This window comes from Lycorma delicatula, chromosome 8 (assembly GCF_047948215.1).
Source record: "Lycorma delicatula isolate Av1 chromosome 8, ASM4794821v1, whole genome shotgun sequence".
Classification (NCBI taxonomy): domain Eukaryota; kingdom Metazoa; phylum Arthropoda; class Insecta; order Hemiptera; family Fulgoridae; genus Lycorma; species Lycorma delicatula.
The window spans coordinates 26733329-26749059 of NC_134462.1; the positions used below are offsets into that span (position 1 = coordinate 26733329).

The 15731-nt window shown below is 30.7% G+C and overlaps 1 protein-coding gene across 1 annotated transcript in view; it reads right to left on the reverse strand.

Annotated features, from left to right (window-relative positions):
• The window catches only part of LOC142329070 (uncharacterized), a 38445-nt gene that overhangs the window by 15818 nt on the left and 6896 nt on the right, over positions 1–15731 (reverse strand). The window contains exons 4-5 of the mRNA XM_075373368.1: positions 11212–11348; positions 5290–5448 (exon numbers count right to left, since the gene is read on the reverse strand). Of these exons, the coding sequence (XP_075229483.1) occupies positions 5290–5448; positions 11212–11348 (296 nt within the window). The remainder of the gene's footprint in view (positions 1–5289; positions 5449–11211; positions 11349–15731) is intronic.

Sequence of the window (15731 nt, forward strand, 5' to 3'; positions counted from 1 at the left end):
TTCAAATCATGAATGTGCCTGGCATGACTTTCACAAAAGCAGATGCCATTTGCAGTTATAGTGTCTAGTATATTAGTGATAGTGATAGTCAGTTATAGTGTCATTGTATATGGTATACATTGTGTAGTTGAAATGTTTCAAATAATTCAGTGGCTTGCCGATTGTGAAATATGGTCTATGATTCGATTTGTGACCGCAAGGAGTGTGTCAGCAGCAGACATTCATCGTCAGATACACGAGGTTGATGGGTGTAATTCAATGAGTGACAACAAAGTGTGTAAATAGGTAAGACTGTTGAAGGATGGGTGGGACAATGTCCATGATGAACTGCGATCAGGCTGACCTGCAATCATAGATGACTTGGTGTGTGATGAGGCAAAAATTTGTAACGACCGGCGATTCACAATTTCCACTTTGTCACTGATATTCCCATAAATTTCAAGGTCAGTGCCATATGAAATCATTTCTGAAATCTTGCAGTTCAAAAAACTGTGCTCGCGATGAGGTCCCAGGCTGCTTCTAAATAACACAAAAAAGGAGAATGGCTAGTGTTTTAATATTTTTGATCTGATATAGTGTGGAAATGATGAACTTTTGGACCACACTGTTACAGGGGATGATACATGTTTTTCTCACATCACTCCAACATCAAAGCAGCACTCAATGGAATAGCAAAACATCCCAATCAAAGAGAAAGCTAAACAGACAATGTCAACGTGCATGATTATAGTAACTGTGTTTTGGGAAAAATATGGTGTCTGTTAGCCAATTTTATGCAGAAAAAGGGAAAACAATAAACTCAGCTGCGTACTGTGAGACCTTGACGAAGCTTCGCATGCCATTCAGATTAAGTGAAGTGGCTTACTGTCATCTGGAATTCTGTTGCTGCATGACAATGCACAACCTCATTCTGCTGTTTAAATTCTAAGAGTTAATCAGATCATTTGCATGGGAGCAAATGGACCACCCACTGTACAGTCCAGACCTGATGCTGAGTGATTACCACCTGTTTTGCTACCTGAAGGAGTTTCTTGGCAGTCAGCGGTTTGACACTGATGAAGTGAAAACAACAGCGACTGATTTCTATTTCATGAGCATTAATAATTTAGTTAAACGCTACGCGATAAATCTTTAAACAAACAAGGTAACTATGAAAAAAAATAGTATAAAGTGTAAAGAAAGAAATAAAAAAAATGTTTTTGACAATATCTTTACTAGTTTTGTTTGTATTAAAAAATGAACCTTACTTAAAAAATAGCCATCGTAATAAATATATTCTTAAATAGTTACAGTTGTATAACTAAGTTGTTAGCATTTAAAATTTTGCACTACGTAATAACTAAGTGACTAAGAGAACAAATAATCCTATATTTTTAAAATTAAATTATTTAACTGAAAAGAATTTCTCATAATGTACTTCCCCAACAATGACTGGAAATTAAAAAAAAAATTAATCAGCAATAACATAACTATTACACATCAGTTCCTAACCAAAAAATCATGTAATAAAATAATTTTAAGAGAAAGTTTGCAAAAATAAATTCTAGAACACAATCTTTTTGTAAATGCTTCTTGAGTCCTCTACCGGCTACTTTATTCCAAATTAACATTTAACATGCTAATTCTTTGTACATATGTAACAAAAAAATAATCAATAATAATCCATTGATATATCAAAGTGACTGCAGTTTATAACTCTTGTGCTAATTCATAGGCTATGATGTGATAGTGGTAAATGTAAAGCTGGCCTAGCTACCAGAAAAATGTTTGAATGATATCAAGTTTACTTTCAATTGTTGTTATTTAAAGTGTAAGTCAATAAAAATAACAATAGTAAACAAGTTAAAATAAAATAATGAAATAAATTCTTTACAACTTATTTTATTAAATATTTCCATAATAATCATAGGTTATCTTCTATTCAGTATCGATTTGGAGTTTGTTGGCTGTGAAAACAGAAAAAATTAAATTGATAAATACTGTAGAAAATGTTTAGAAGTGAAATTGTGAAACCAATCAATCATAAACATAAATTTTTTAAATATTAACGAGAAGAAAAAATGAGATAATTCAAACAGTGAAAAAAATGAGATAATTCAAACAGTGAAAAAAAAATGAAATATAAATTATGAGTTATTAAAATCAATACAAATTGTAACATTAAAGTAGCAGCATCATTAAGGACTTCAGAAATAATTCATGTTGCAACATAATGTGAACCAATATTTCACACTCATCTATATCTATTTTCATCTTAAACATATGCAATATATCTGATATAATATATTTTAAATTTATGTTTCCACTGTTTTCAAATTATATATTTAAAAATGTAAATAATTTTAAAAACATAGTAAAAGTAATCTATCTGCAATTCCACACTGCCACAAACTTACATTTTTGGTCAACAGTTAATTTCCAAATACTAAGAAAGAAAGAAATTCTATAACAAAAAAATGTGCACAGTATTCATTTATACGAGGGCTGTCCAGAAAGTAACTTACATTTGTGCCTAGCTTGAAAATGAATGGGAATAGAGCCGCCATCTTGGCATCAAAACGTTTCTACAATCAGTATGCATCAAGCTGTTGTTGTGTGGACTATGATTTTTCTACTTTGTTCGTTGAGAATTATTGAAATGTGCACTTCAATAGTGTTAGGAATCATCTTGCCTGAAGACTGTTAACACATTGTGGTAGATTTTAGAGCGAGGTTGGACTGTATGTTCATAGGTGATGAATTGAAACGTCTTGTTACTTGTTGAATTGTTATTTAATTTGTTGTCGTCTTGACATTTTGATAACATATAATTGAACTTAATAAAGCATATAAGACTGAATAACATATGAATTAATACCATATAAGTATAAAACTAACGTAAGCGTTCATCCGAACATGTCCATCTGGACTGAGTGTGCAACATGACTGGTCTGAGTCAGATTCGAGCACCGAATGAACATAAGGTCGCTACATCATAATGACCACTCCTTGTGGTATTATGATGTAGGACATCGCGTGATTAGTTTGACCAAGCTTGTCGTCGGAGAGCCCTAACCCCCACTAGGTAGCAGCACCCGATGTCACAAGTGGAAGTGGAACATGGAACAGAACAAATAGAAAATCCCATGAGTTATGAGATGCGTTCAGATATTAGGTTTTTTACTGGCAAAAAACCTCAAACCAATTGAAATTCATCTCCAATTTTGTGAGGTGTATGGAGATGGAATAATGAGTGAAGGTGGAGTGAGGTAGAGATGCATTCAGTTTAAAAATGTCCGCACCAATGTTCATGATGAGGACCATAGTGGTTGGCCTAGCCTTGTGACTGATGAACTGACAATGAAAATCAACGATAAAATTTGTGAAAATCACTCGCTTCATTTCCCTCAAATTTCATGAAGTTTACTGAATGAAACTGTACCAAGAAGCTTGGTTATCACAAGTTTTGTGCAAGGTGGGTGCAAAAAATCTAGCAGATTTCTACAGAGAAGAAATTGAAAAGCTTGTGCATCATTATAAGCGCCTCAATTTAAATGGCGACTATATAAAAAAATAGTTTAAGATTGTCCCTTTCAAATGTATATAATAGAATTTCTTTTTTTTATTTGGTTGGTTTTTTATTTCAAAGTGTAAGTTACTTTCTGAACAGTCCTTGTAATACTAATAAAAGTAATTTCATATGGTAATGAGCCCAGATAATAGTATCTCAACAAATCTTCTTAAGCGTTTGTAAATTTAGAAAAAGGAAGCAATAATGTATTTATAAATTTTTGAAAATAATTTTGAGAACAATATTTTGTAACAAATATATATATATATATATATATATATATAGGTGATTCAAAGAAACGGGAAATTTAAAAAATTAAATAATGTTAATGAAAAATTTTTTTTAGAAAATGAATTTTATTTCAAGTAATTGTACAAATGTTGCCATTTTAGGATACATACATTTTATTTTATTTTTTAAAGATGACATCTTGCAGGTGACCTCCCTCCTCTTCTACGTAAACACTCAAAAAGTCTCTTCATTAAATTGTTAATGGTTTGACGTAACATCTCAACTGGAATTTCCGCAATTGCTTCTCGGATCTTTGCCTTCAGTTCTTCCGTTGTAGCAGGTCTACTGTGGAACATTTTGCTTTTAAGGTGATCCCACAAAAAGTAATCGCAAGCTGAGAGATCAGGCGATCTGGGAGGCCATCTACTGTCACCATTTCGTGAAATGACACGTTGTCCAAACAATCGGCGTACAGCTGCCATCGATATTCGTGCAGTATGTGACGTTGCTCCGTCTTGTTGAAACCAGGCTCTGTTAAGAATTGATGGAAATCTCTTTTGTTGTTCCACAACAAAGGTTTCAAGCATGGCTACGTAACGAGCTGACGTCACTGTAATTGCAAGATCGTTGTCATCCTCAAAAAAAAAAAAGGGCCTATAACACCGTAAGATGACATAGCACACCACACAGTCACTTTCTGGCTGTGGAACGGATGCTGGTGTAGCTGCGTAGGATTTTCTTGTGCCCAGTATCTGAAATTTTGCTCGTTAACAAATCCACTGAGGTGGAAATGCGCTTCGTCTGACATCCACAGTTCGTGAACAAACTCTTCGTTATCATTTATCTTCTGAAGCATTACAATACAGAATTGTGCTCGCACAACTGCATCGTTCGGTTTCAGTTCCTGGACAATCTGCAACTTGTATGGATGGTAATGCAAGTCCTTCACTAACATTCTTCGAACACTTGAACTATGCAATTGTAAAGATGTTGAGAGACGACGGATTGACCGATGTGGACTTCGTGTGACAGCAGCTTGCAAAGCTTGAACATTCTGTGGTGTACAGACGGTTCGCTCAAGGCCTGGAGGTTTCTTTTTCATTGCTGAACCAGTTTCCTCAAAATTAGATATCCATGTTTTAATTGCATGTGCTGATGGAACACGGTTGTGCTGTCCCAGATTAAAATGACAGCGAAATTCTCTACGTGCTCCCTCTACACTGTTATTGTTTTTGTAAAATGCTTTGATAGCAAATGCACGTTGCGCACCACTCCAAGGATCCATGACAACTAACTGGCAGGTTAGGTTAGAGAGGGTGGTACCAATCGCCCACGGCTACCAACACAACTTTCAAAATTTCCTGATTCATTGAATCACCTGTATATATATACTACTAACCAACTGTTTGGCTAAGAATGATTTTACATGGAAGATAATGTAAGATATCATGTAAATAATATTAAAAACTTCATTACAAAGAAAAACATAGTTTAAAAATCTAACAAACCTCGGCTGAACAGGAACAGATGGATCTGATGGCTGTCTCTCAGTTAGATCCCCAATATGTACTTTAGAATGAGAAGCAAGATGACCTTTACTAGAGAATACTTTATCACAAACATGGCATGTAAACAACTGACTTTGATCTGACTCTCCTGTGTGATATCTGAAATAAAATCAAATTATGGTGTTTTTCTATTGTTTTATAACAGCATCAGTAATAAAATAGATGAATTCCAAACAATACTAAACAAACAATATCGGTTATCATATGAAATATTTAACATAGATTATATGTAGATCTGGAGTAAAATTCTGATTAATGACCGACATGATTTACAGACTTTCACATAAGTTTGATATCTATTAGTAATGTTTTACATTTTGATTCTGCAATGAGGAATCAAAATGTAAATTATTTCTTTACATTTTCACACATAAAACTTATTTTATATAAAAACCTGAAAACTCATGTTCAGCCCTAAATAAAATTGTCATTTTGGATTTACATGTAATAATAACAAATTTCATTTTAGGCTGCAGAGATAAAATCTAAAACATTAACTCAATTACTTTCTAATCATGTTTTTGAGGATAAATTTCAATTTATTCTTTTATACCATCTGAATTTGCAGTCTTTTTATATAATATATGGATGTATTAAATCCTTTTGACAGTGTGTGTGTGTGTCCATTAAGTAGGATAAAAAAGGAAGTAGGATATCAAACTTTCGGAAATGGTTAAACATTTCAAAATAAACCAAAAATTATGTTAGACTATGTCCTATTTCACTTTGATTTCCGGCTGTCCACAATTTTGTGTTTTTTTAAATAAAAATGCATACCTCAAGAATGAATTTAGATATTTTGAGTAAATTTGGTGTATATGTTTACTCAGATGATATAAAGAAAAGAAAAATTTGGAAATTTTTCTTGGCAAATTTAAAAATTGTGGATATTCAAATATTTTAATTCATAACATCTCAGTAACCGTCTGATTTTTCAAATTTTGACGTATTATCAAAGTTTTTAAGCATATCTTTTTGAATAAAATGATACATATCACTTGAATAAATATTATTTTAAACAACTGAGTTTTGATTTCCTCAGACCGATTTTTAAAAAATAAAGTAAAATGTTTAGAATAAAAGGCTTAACATTTTAATTAATAAAATGTATTTTAATGTAACTAATGATTGTAGAAATATAAAAGAATAATAAATTTATATGGCTGTCATTTTAAAATTTGAGAACATGTTTACGCAGTAATTTTTTTATTTATCAGAGAAAGGCAGTGTAAACATGTGTTCTAAATATTATAATGATTCCTCAATCCAATCTTGAGTTATAAATTTTTCTTTAAGAAATACAAAATAGTAGAAAGGAAATGAAGGGGACATCGCAATTTTTTCATACAAATTTTTCTATTTTGATATGTAAAATTCCAAAAATGAATAGTCAAGTACCTTTTTGTTATATTTTTGTGGGTGTAACAAAAAAAATACCCACACACAGACATACACAAATACACACCATGCGCATGCATGCATGCACGCATGTAAAATAGTTACTGTATTTTTTAATTAATTTTTTTTTTTAAATTATTGAAATATCTAAACCTTAATACATAAATATTTTGTAAAAAAAATTATCAATTTTTGGGTTGGGGGAAAAATGAACACAATCTAAAAAATTACTTTCTAGGAAATTACATTATATAATTTTCTGAATAAATTGATAATACTCTCAGATTCTTAAAGTAATTAATTAAAAATAACTTGACAACACCTTAAACAGTCTACCACTTACTGATATTTTAACTGCTGGTTCTACAGTAAATAAATTAAAATCATATAAGACTATGAAATCAATAACCAAATGAAAATCAAATACATCACTATCAGACGAAGTCACCAATATCATCTTCCACCCTGTAGTAATTTAATAAGATTGAAAACTAAAATCTAGGGCTGACAAATAGAGTAAACAAGACCAGCATTTACATCAACAGTAGGATTCCAGATAGAAACAATCAGCAAAAATAAAAATAAAAATAAAAGCTCCAAAATTTTTAACTCATACACAGATCTTTTAGCATCATCAGATTTTTAGCAATTACACATCTGTAAATATGAACAGAAAGATTTAAGTTAGTATTAACAACTTAGGAAAAAACTTATATGATTTGCAATGATAATATTTTTTTTCTAGAACTAAAATTTAGTTAGAAATCACTATTAATATACTAAATTTTTGTTAGTAAATGAATTAATATGAAAGTAAATAAAAGGAAAAAAATAATGGAATGAGGAGAAAAATAATGTTGTAATAAACATTGCAGTAGAAAAACACAATTTGGTTGAAGATTATGCAATAAGTGAAATTACAAGAAATGAAGAAGGCAACAATAAAAAAAATTATAGGAAGATAACGTCCTACAAAAAAGAAATCTATTAATTAAAATTTTTTATAGATATTTTAAGTAATGGAAAATGGTTTTTAGGAGAGTGTAAAGATTCAGAATATGATCTCTGATTTTAAGTGCTGTGTAACACCATAACTGAAGTGAGCAGAAGGAATTACAACAAAAAACAATGTTTTTGGAGAAGGCTATTGACATAGGTTTCAAAGCCCAAAACATAAATATTATGATGATAAAATAAACTTAATTAGCTCATCAAAATGCAATGTAGTAAGGCACAATCAAATAAACTTTACAACAGGTGGAAACACCATTACAATCAGATAAATGTACCTATTGATTCTTTTACAATCCTTTTTTATCCTGCAAAAACATTTTACATATTTTTCTACCTGCAAATGATTGCTATTTCCAATTCAATGTTGTATAAAATATCATTTAAGATCAACATTTCTTCTTTTTTAAGATATGGAAACAGAATAGCATTCACTTTTTTGTTAAAAATATACGCATAAATATTTATTATGCATATATTATGTACACAACAATCACAATTAATGTAATCACAGATTATGTTATCACTTTTTTAAAAAGTGACAAGACATGTGAAAAGCCTATAAATACTCCATTTTGGCTATCATTGTCATTTTCCTCAGTATACAATTAAGCAAATGTAATAAGAGATGAATGCTTGTTACAAGATATGCAGTACTAAAAATGATTATGAAGACTGGATGGCGATAGATAAATGAGTCACTGTTCATCTATTTACAAACTCACTTAAGATATTCTTGAAGTTCATCCCCTCTCAATCTTAAGTTAAAACAAGTATTGGGTGAAAATGATAAGAGATATTTATGAAGAAATTTTAATGGGTAAGAATAAATAAAGGAGTATGTCAAGCTTTATAATTTGTTGAACAATACATCCAACAGAGAACTTAAGATTTTCATAAATATTATGGTTATGAGAGTTTATTATCTTATAAAAGATAGCAGACAATTAACTATCAATGATTTAAAAAAAAAATAGTTTAGCTATAGTATGGTTATGTTGTTTACATATAAAATATTAGTTCAATTTTCTAATCTTTTTGTTTATAAATATGTGAAAATCAATATTCTACATGTGTGTACATAAGAAACAAATATGTCCTATACAAATTCACTTATGCTTATATCTATTTTAGGTGATGTGTAAGTTACATTATGAAGTACTAAAATAACAATGACAACAAAATATTCAGTAAGTTAACAGTTTCAGGCCTATGCCCAAGTATACCCTAACAAGTTATTTTGTTTGTAAGGCTGGAACCTGAGTATGTGTTGAGCTGCTACATTTAAATGTGTAACAGTGATAGGCATACTCATTGTTATGCCTTGTAGACTCTTTCAGTAGTTCATTGTAAAGATTCAGTATGAATTTCAATGCTATCTAGCAGATGTTTTAGTTAATAACAATACAAACAACACCTTATGCTAAAGAGCACTTTAGGTTATAAAACGTACGGTTACCTGGTGTTGTTTATGTGCTTTGATTTGTGTTCGTTTCTTTTCTGTTGGTTTATTTTTATTTTAACATTTTATATTGTGTGTGTTTTTATTGCAAAGCTTCTACATGCAAGTCTGGGAGAAAAGAAACAAGTTGGTGGTGCTCTGACTATTCAGTTCCGTTGTGCTTACCTACTTGCTTCAAACTGTACCACACTAGGGCTAATTACTGTATGTAGAAAAAACTTAACAAAACCAATGTAAATATATTTAGAAAATGTCAGTGAACTATACTTGTAAAATTAAATGAATAATAATAAATATTAGGGTAATATTTATTTCATTGATTTATTTTAAGATTGATTATTTGTGTGTAAAAGAACTGAAAGAAAAACAAATCAATTTTCAAAAATTCATACCTTACTTTACAGTTATTAAAAATGTTTGATTTTTTTCATCAGAAAGGGTGAAATATTATCTTTTAGACAGTATAAAATATCATAATGTGTAGTAATTACAACAATTTTGTATGTTTATTGACTAGTACTGTGCACAGTTGCTATTTTTTTTTTAGAAAGTTTAAGAAAATATAGGTGGCGATAATAGCTCATTTCTTTCTCTTTCAGATAATATAACATATGTGGTGGTCTTGTATATGTACTAGGCTTATTATAATTTTTTTAGGTACCTCAAAAATGCCCAGGCATATTGTTAAGGTTTAGGTCTGAAAGTGTCAATATGTATAAAAACATATATTTTTGGTTACGTGTTTCATTTTTACTTACAATATATGTTTTGTATTTGTACGATCTAGTGCAATACTTACATCACTTTTCTTTTTAAATTTTCTAAGCCTAACTTAAAAAATACATCATCGTATTTAAAAATATATTGAAGCAAAATTAAAAGAAATACTCCCTTAGGTTACTGATAACATAAAGGTAGTATACTATTGTGATCATAATAAATGGCACTCTATAGATATAAACTCTGTAGATGTAATATAAATGTTCGACAGTCTAATAGATATTAAGTTTATTAAAGTTCTAATGTGTGAATGTAGAGTTATGAAACATATTTAATTACAGAGCTAGTTCTAGCACCACCCTATATCATTAATTTAGGGACAAAAAAAAATTGTACTATTTTATACCACAATATAAACAAAAAAATTACAAACTCTTAATCTTTAACATATAATTGATTCCATAAGATAATATACTTTAGTTGACTAGATAAAAGATTTCCTGTAATGTGAGATATATCAGTTTGTTTAGATCAAACTATTGCAACAACTAAATGTGACAAATTTTCTAAATTAAATCTTAAAAACTGTAAAATGTTTCTTAAAAATTTTTTAAAATTAAGTATTATATTCAATACAATATGCACTAATCAAAATTTTATATGACTTAAAATCAATCTGCTTGTAAGACACAAAAAAATAATTTTGAAATTTTAAATAAATTTTACACATTTTTAAAGAGGTGGTGAGATTTCTTGAATGATGAGAACAATGATGCTTTCAAAACAACTGGCATTGCGTAGATTTTCCACATGCCTTGTAAAATCGATTAAGATGAATGGGAACAAACAAAGACTGAGAAAAATTTTACAAACATTTTGTAGTTCATATGTTGTAAAACTTAATTTGGTGATACATTCTATTGAGAATTTTAAAAGACTTGATTTGTGTCATAAGTGCTCTTCAACAGTCAGGTTTACTATTCAGATCAACAACTATAAATGAAACAGTTGACGGTAAATGACAGGCAATCTAACTTTGACTAGGAGTTTTAATAATGCAAATACAGAATGCAAAAGCTGTAAGAGAAGACCAACATTTCAATAAATAATAATAATAAAGTAAACTTCAAAAGCAGGAAATAAGGGATGTGCAGATTAAAAGGTTTGCTCAGAACAACAGGCAATATAGTCACATTAAGACTCTTCAAGTGACCGATAACAAATATGTAATGTTAGGAAAAAATGAACTTTTATTCAACATTAATACTTACTTAGAGTGAAGGGTTAGCGCACCTCTTGAATTAAACGTCCTACCACATGTAGTGCATGTGAAATCATCAACTGGACATTCATATTCTGGTAAATTAGACTCTTTACCATCTGACTGATTACCAGATGACTCACCAACCTGAGAGTAAAAATTAATGTATGCAATAAAAAATTAAACTATGTCAACTCTCAAAAATAAAATTAAGAACATAAAGCATGAATTTAATAATTATGGTAAAACTCAGTTTTAACAAATTTCACATGAATATAACATGTATATTTTACAAGCAAGAATACTTACAAGTGTGAATTGACAAAATCATGCATTTCTTGACTTCAAAAGCTAAAGAATCTAATTTAACAATTTTCTTAACATCTAGAGTAAAATATGAAAATAATTTCATGTACGTTATGTACATTTAAAGGTTAGGATACTACCTTAATCATTATGAGTTAGGGCTGTTCATTGAATATCAGGATCTGAACAGAAAAACAATCATTTTTTTTTTGGGCATGCAATGAGGTGTCATTATCAGTGTCTGGACATAAAATTACTGTAGTAAATAATTAAAAATTAACAATTAAAATTCACCTTAAAAATTAACAGGATCTCAAACGCCTATGCAGTAAGGTAAGTGTGAAATAGAAACAAAATTAAAAAAAAATCTAATATACAACAACAAAATTACCATACATCAAAAGAAAAAAACAGATTATAGGTTTAATTAAATATTTAAATCCAGATGCATGGCCTTAAGGAATCGTAAGACATTAGATAACACTGATACGTTGTTGCCTAAAATATTTTGGATGTTAGCTCTAATTTAAACTTCCGACACAATGCTGAATAACAGACACAGTCCACAAGGATGTGGTATACTGTTAGTTGGTGGTCCCAGCAAACACAGATGGGTACATTGGTCTGATTCATGAGAAGTCCATGAGTAAGTTTAGTGTGCCTATTTACAAAGTAAAATAATTGTCAGTTATTCCTGCATGAGGAGCTCCACACTGTTCTTAACTGGATGAAGTTTATTGTTGATGGTAGCATTCCATTCACTTTGCCACTCATCACAAACCATCCTCTTCAGTAAACAGACAAAATTGTTTGAAACGCGATAAGTGAAAGCAGGCTGCAAACTGACCTCTTTTGCCACACGGTCAGCACATTCATTGCCTGAAATTCCAATATGACTAAGGATCCAGCAGAAGCGGTTGTGTATACAGACTACACAGTCTGTTGTCCTAGGTGTATACCTGGGTTTATAATATATATACCTGGGTGTATAACTGGGTAGTCTGGACTGTGTAGTAGGGATGTCTGGTGTACATATCACTAATCGCCTGCAAGGCACTCATGGAATCTGGACAAGTACATGTGAAAATGTTGAGCTAAGTATATTTAAGGCCTTGTTAATAGCATATAGCTCCATGACAAAAACACTGGCAATGCTGGAAAGACCAAACTTGTTGTGCTATTGGCAACTACAAAAAGACAACCAATAGAATATTTGTGTCTAGGGCCAATTATTGGGTCTGTATAAACTAGAGTATCAGGATTCACGTGATTTACAATATTAAATCATTTTTCATGTAAAATAAATGGATTTGTGTCCTTTTTTTGATAACAACTGAGACCAAAGCAATTAATTCGGGGGGGGGGGGGGAGTAATAACATTGAGTAATAGGAGTATACAATTACTGGAGGTAATTGTATATTTAGAGATAAGAAAAGCCAATAAGCTCTGATGGCTTGCAAAGCAGTACATCTTGGCCATTCCTCACAACGATTAACATGCTGGTTGGAGAATACTGCATCAAAGGTAGAATGATTTGGTTGCACTTTATGCGAGCTATATAGGAGCATATCATTTGGTTTTGCCTATTACAAACAGATGGCTTATCACTGCCCACTAGTAAAAAATTACCACAGGACTTGAGCAAAATGGATTGTTGAACAAATAAAGGAATGTTAATGAATTAGTATTAATTTGTTCAGATTTAAGGCTCATTTTTTATTTTAAATCAAAATGAAAGTTATTTTATCATCATCATTTATCATCAGTCAAAAGTACAATAGAAAAACAATAAACTTAGATAAATTTAAGAGATAACTTGTACATACAAGCATTGCTATCACTTTTTTAGGGCAGCCTGAAACTTTATTATTTTTCTGGCATTAGCTACTATTTTAAATAACTAAGTAACTTCTGATTTTAAGTAACTAGCTACAACTGCTGGAGCAACTATAACCTATCTGTAACAGAAATTATAGTAATAGATTAAAAAAATGGGGGTGAGTTTTTTTTGCAGATTTCAACATTTCATTATTCCCTTTAACTGACACAAAAACAAATCAAAATCTGGAAGGATATATGTATGTTTAGCTGTATTTTGATAAATTTATCTGCAATGCCTTAACTTAAAAACTTCAAATTTGGCTTAAATATCTCTATATACGGACAATAAGATTTTTAACTTCACCAGACGAGGGGATGGGGAATTTACTGCAATTTTAAAATTTCAATTTTCTATGGGGGCATCGTAGAAACTTGAAATCTGGTGGAATGGTAGTGATATACTAGTTTACAAAACTGAAATTTTAAGTTGATATAGGGGTGGACATATAATTAGCTCAATTCTTCCAGTTTTGTTATATACTTTAAAATAGATTATTAAAAATTCATGAAATTGGAAAAAATATTTATTTTTCATAAGACTTCAATTAAATTTTGTCTCCCAATCTGACTGTGGAAAGAGGATTCAGCTGTAGCTAAAATAATTACTTTTTAGATTTTCTTTATTTCTAAGCCAGCTAAAGTATTATGCAAAAAATCAGCCCAAGTATTTCTCTGGATGATATCTTAATTATATTAGTTTTTAGATTCCTGTAGACAAATTGGTATGATGGTACCCTATTTCATATTTTATTACCTTTCTTCTAGTATCATTAAACAGGTGAAGCCCGAAATTTAAGTTAAATGTTTCCTTGTAAGGAAATCATACAATGGACATATGATAAACACTGTTACTTTTAGCACCCACTATCACCAAGTAAAATCACTAGGACTTTTAGAAACAGCTTGTCAATCTATATATGCCATAATGTTGTATGCTGCGCCCATCTGGGCTCATCGTTTGCAATTCCAATTCTATACGGACATATTACTGCGAGCCCAGCGTCTTCTGCTGCTAGCTGTTGTCAGAGGTTACAGAACTGTGTAGAGGGAGGCAGTCTCTATGATCGCTGGCATAAATCCTATCGATATTCTAGTATATTTCCAAGAAGGCAGGCCTTCTCACTTCTGGGCGTTTGCGAGAAATACAAGACCAAGGTTTTGACTCTTGGCAGGTAGGTGGGACGATTCTTCTACTGGTCGATACACGCATGGTATATTTCCAAATGTTAGGGAATTGCAAGCAATTAGCTGGGTTTTTCCTAATCGGTACTCAATGCAATTCCTCTCAGGAGATGGTGCGTTTAGAGATAGTTTAGCTAGATTTGGTTTGGTTGAGTTGGGCTTGTGCCCTGACTGTAGAGCCGATGACACTGTGGTCCATGTCCTCTATGTCTGTCCCCGGTATGAAGCTGAACCTTAATTTAATTAAGGTTTGTTTATTAACTAATATGACTCAAGATTTCTACGATCAAATATCTATTGATAATGCGATTATTAGAGAGCACATTAAGGCATTACATTGCAATTGTGATGGTACAGATATTTAATGATACAGATAATCTTTCTTAGATTACAAAGGCCAGATCAATCTTCTGTTTTTATGATCATTTACATGATCCTTCATAAGATGCAGTGAAACATTACAACTATATCTAAGAAAGATGCAAAAAAAGTTTGCTCTCTTCAACTACATTCCAAAAATTAGGTGGTCCTTCCCAAAATTCAAAACATAATAAATTATTTATTGAAATACATCCTACCAACAGACTGTATTTATTATAGTCAGCCTGTTAAAAATATAAAAGAAAATCATATTTTACAAATAACTTAAGCTTATTATTTGAGAATTTTTTTCTTCTTCAATAGAACTTTTCAACATACAATTTTTGACTGTAAAGAGAAACACCTTTCATTCATGCTTTAAAATAAACTATTAATCAATCAAAACATGGATTTATTTAGTTGATGAAGCAGTACACATGTTGAAAGTACTTTTGAAAAAGAAGCATACTTTAATAAAAAGCAGTAAGCAAAAATACATGAATAACTTCAAAAGCTGTAGTATTTGGATATTTTAAAGAAATAAAGTGACATTTTAAATAGCATTTACAAAAACATGACTTTTACCATCACTATATCAATAATAATAAACATTAGGAAAATAACAAAAATGTTAGATGGTTTATGTTTTATTGTACATGATTTTGTTAAAAGTTTTTGTCAATTGTAACTAAATAACATTCATGAATTTAGCGTACTAACAACAACAAAAACTTTTACAACGAAACGCTTGAAAATCATGAACATTTTTAGCTGTTTCTTGAGTTGTGATTTTTTAACAC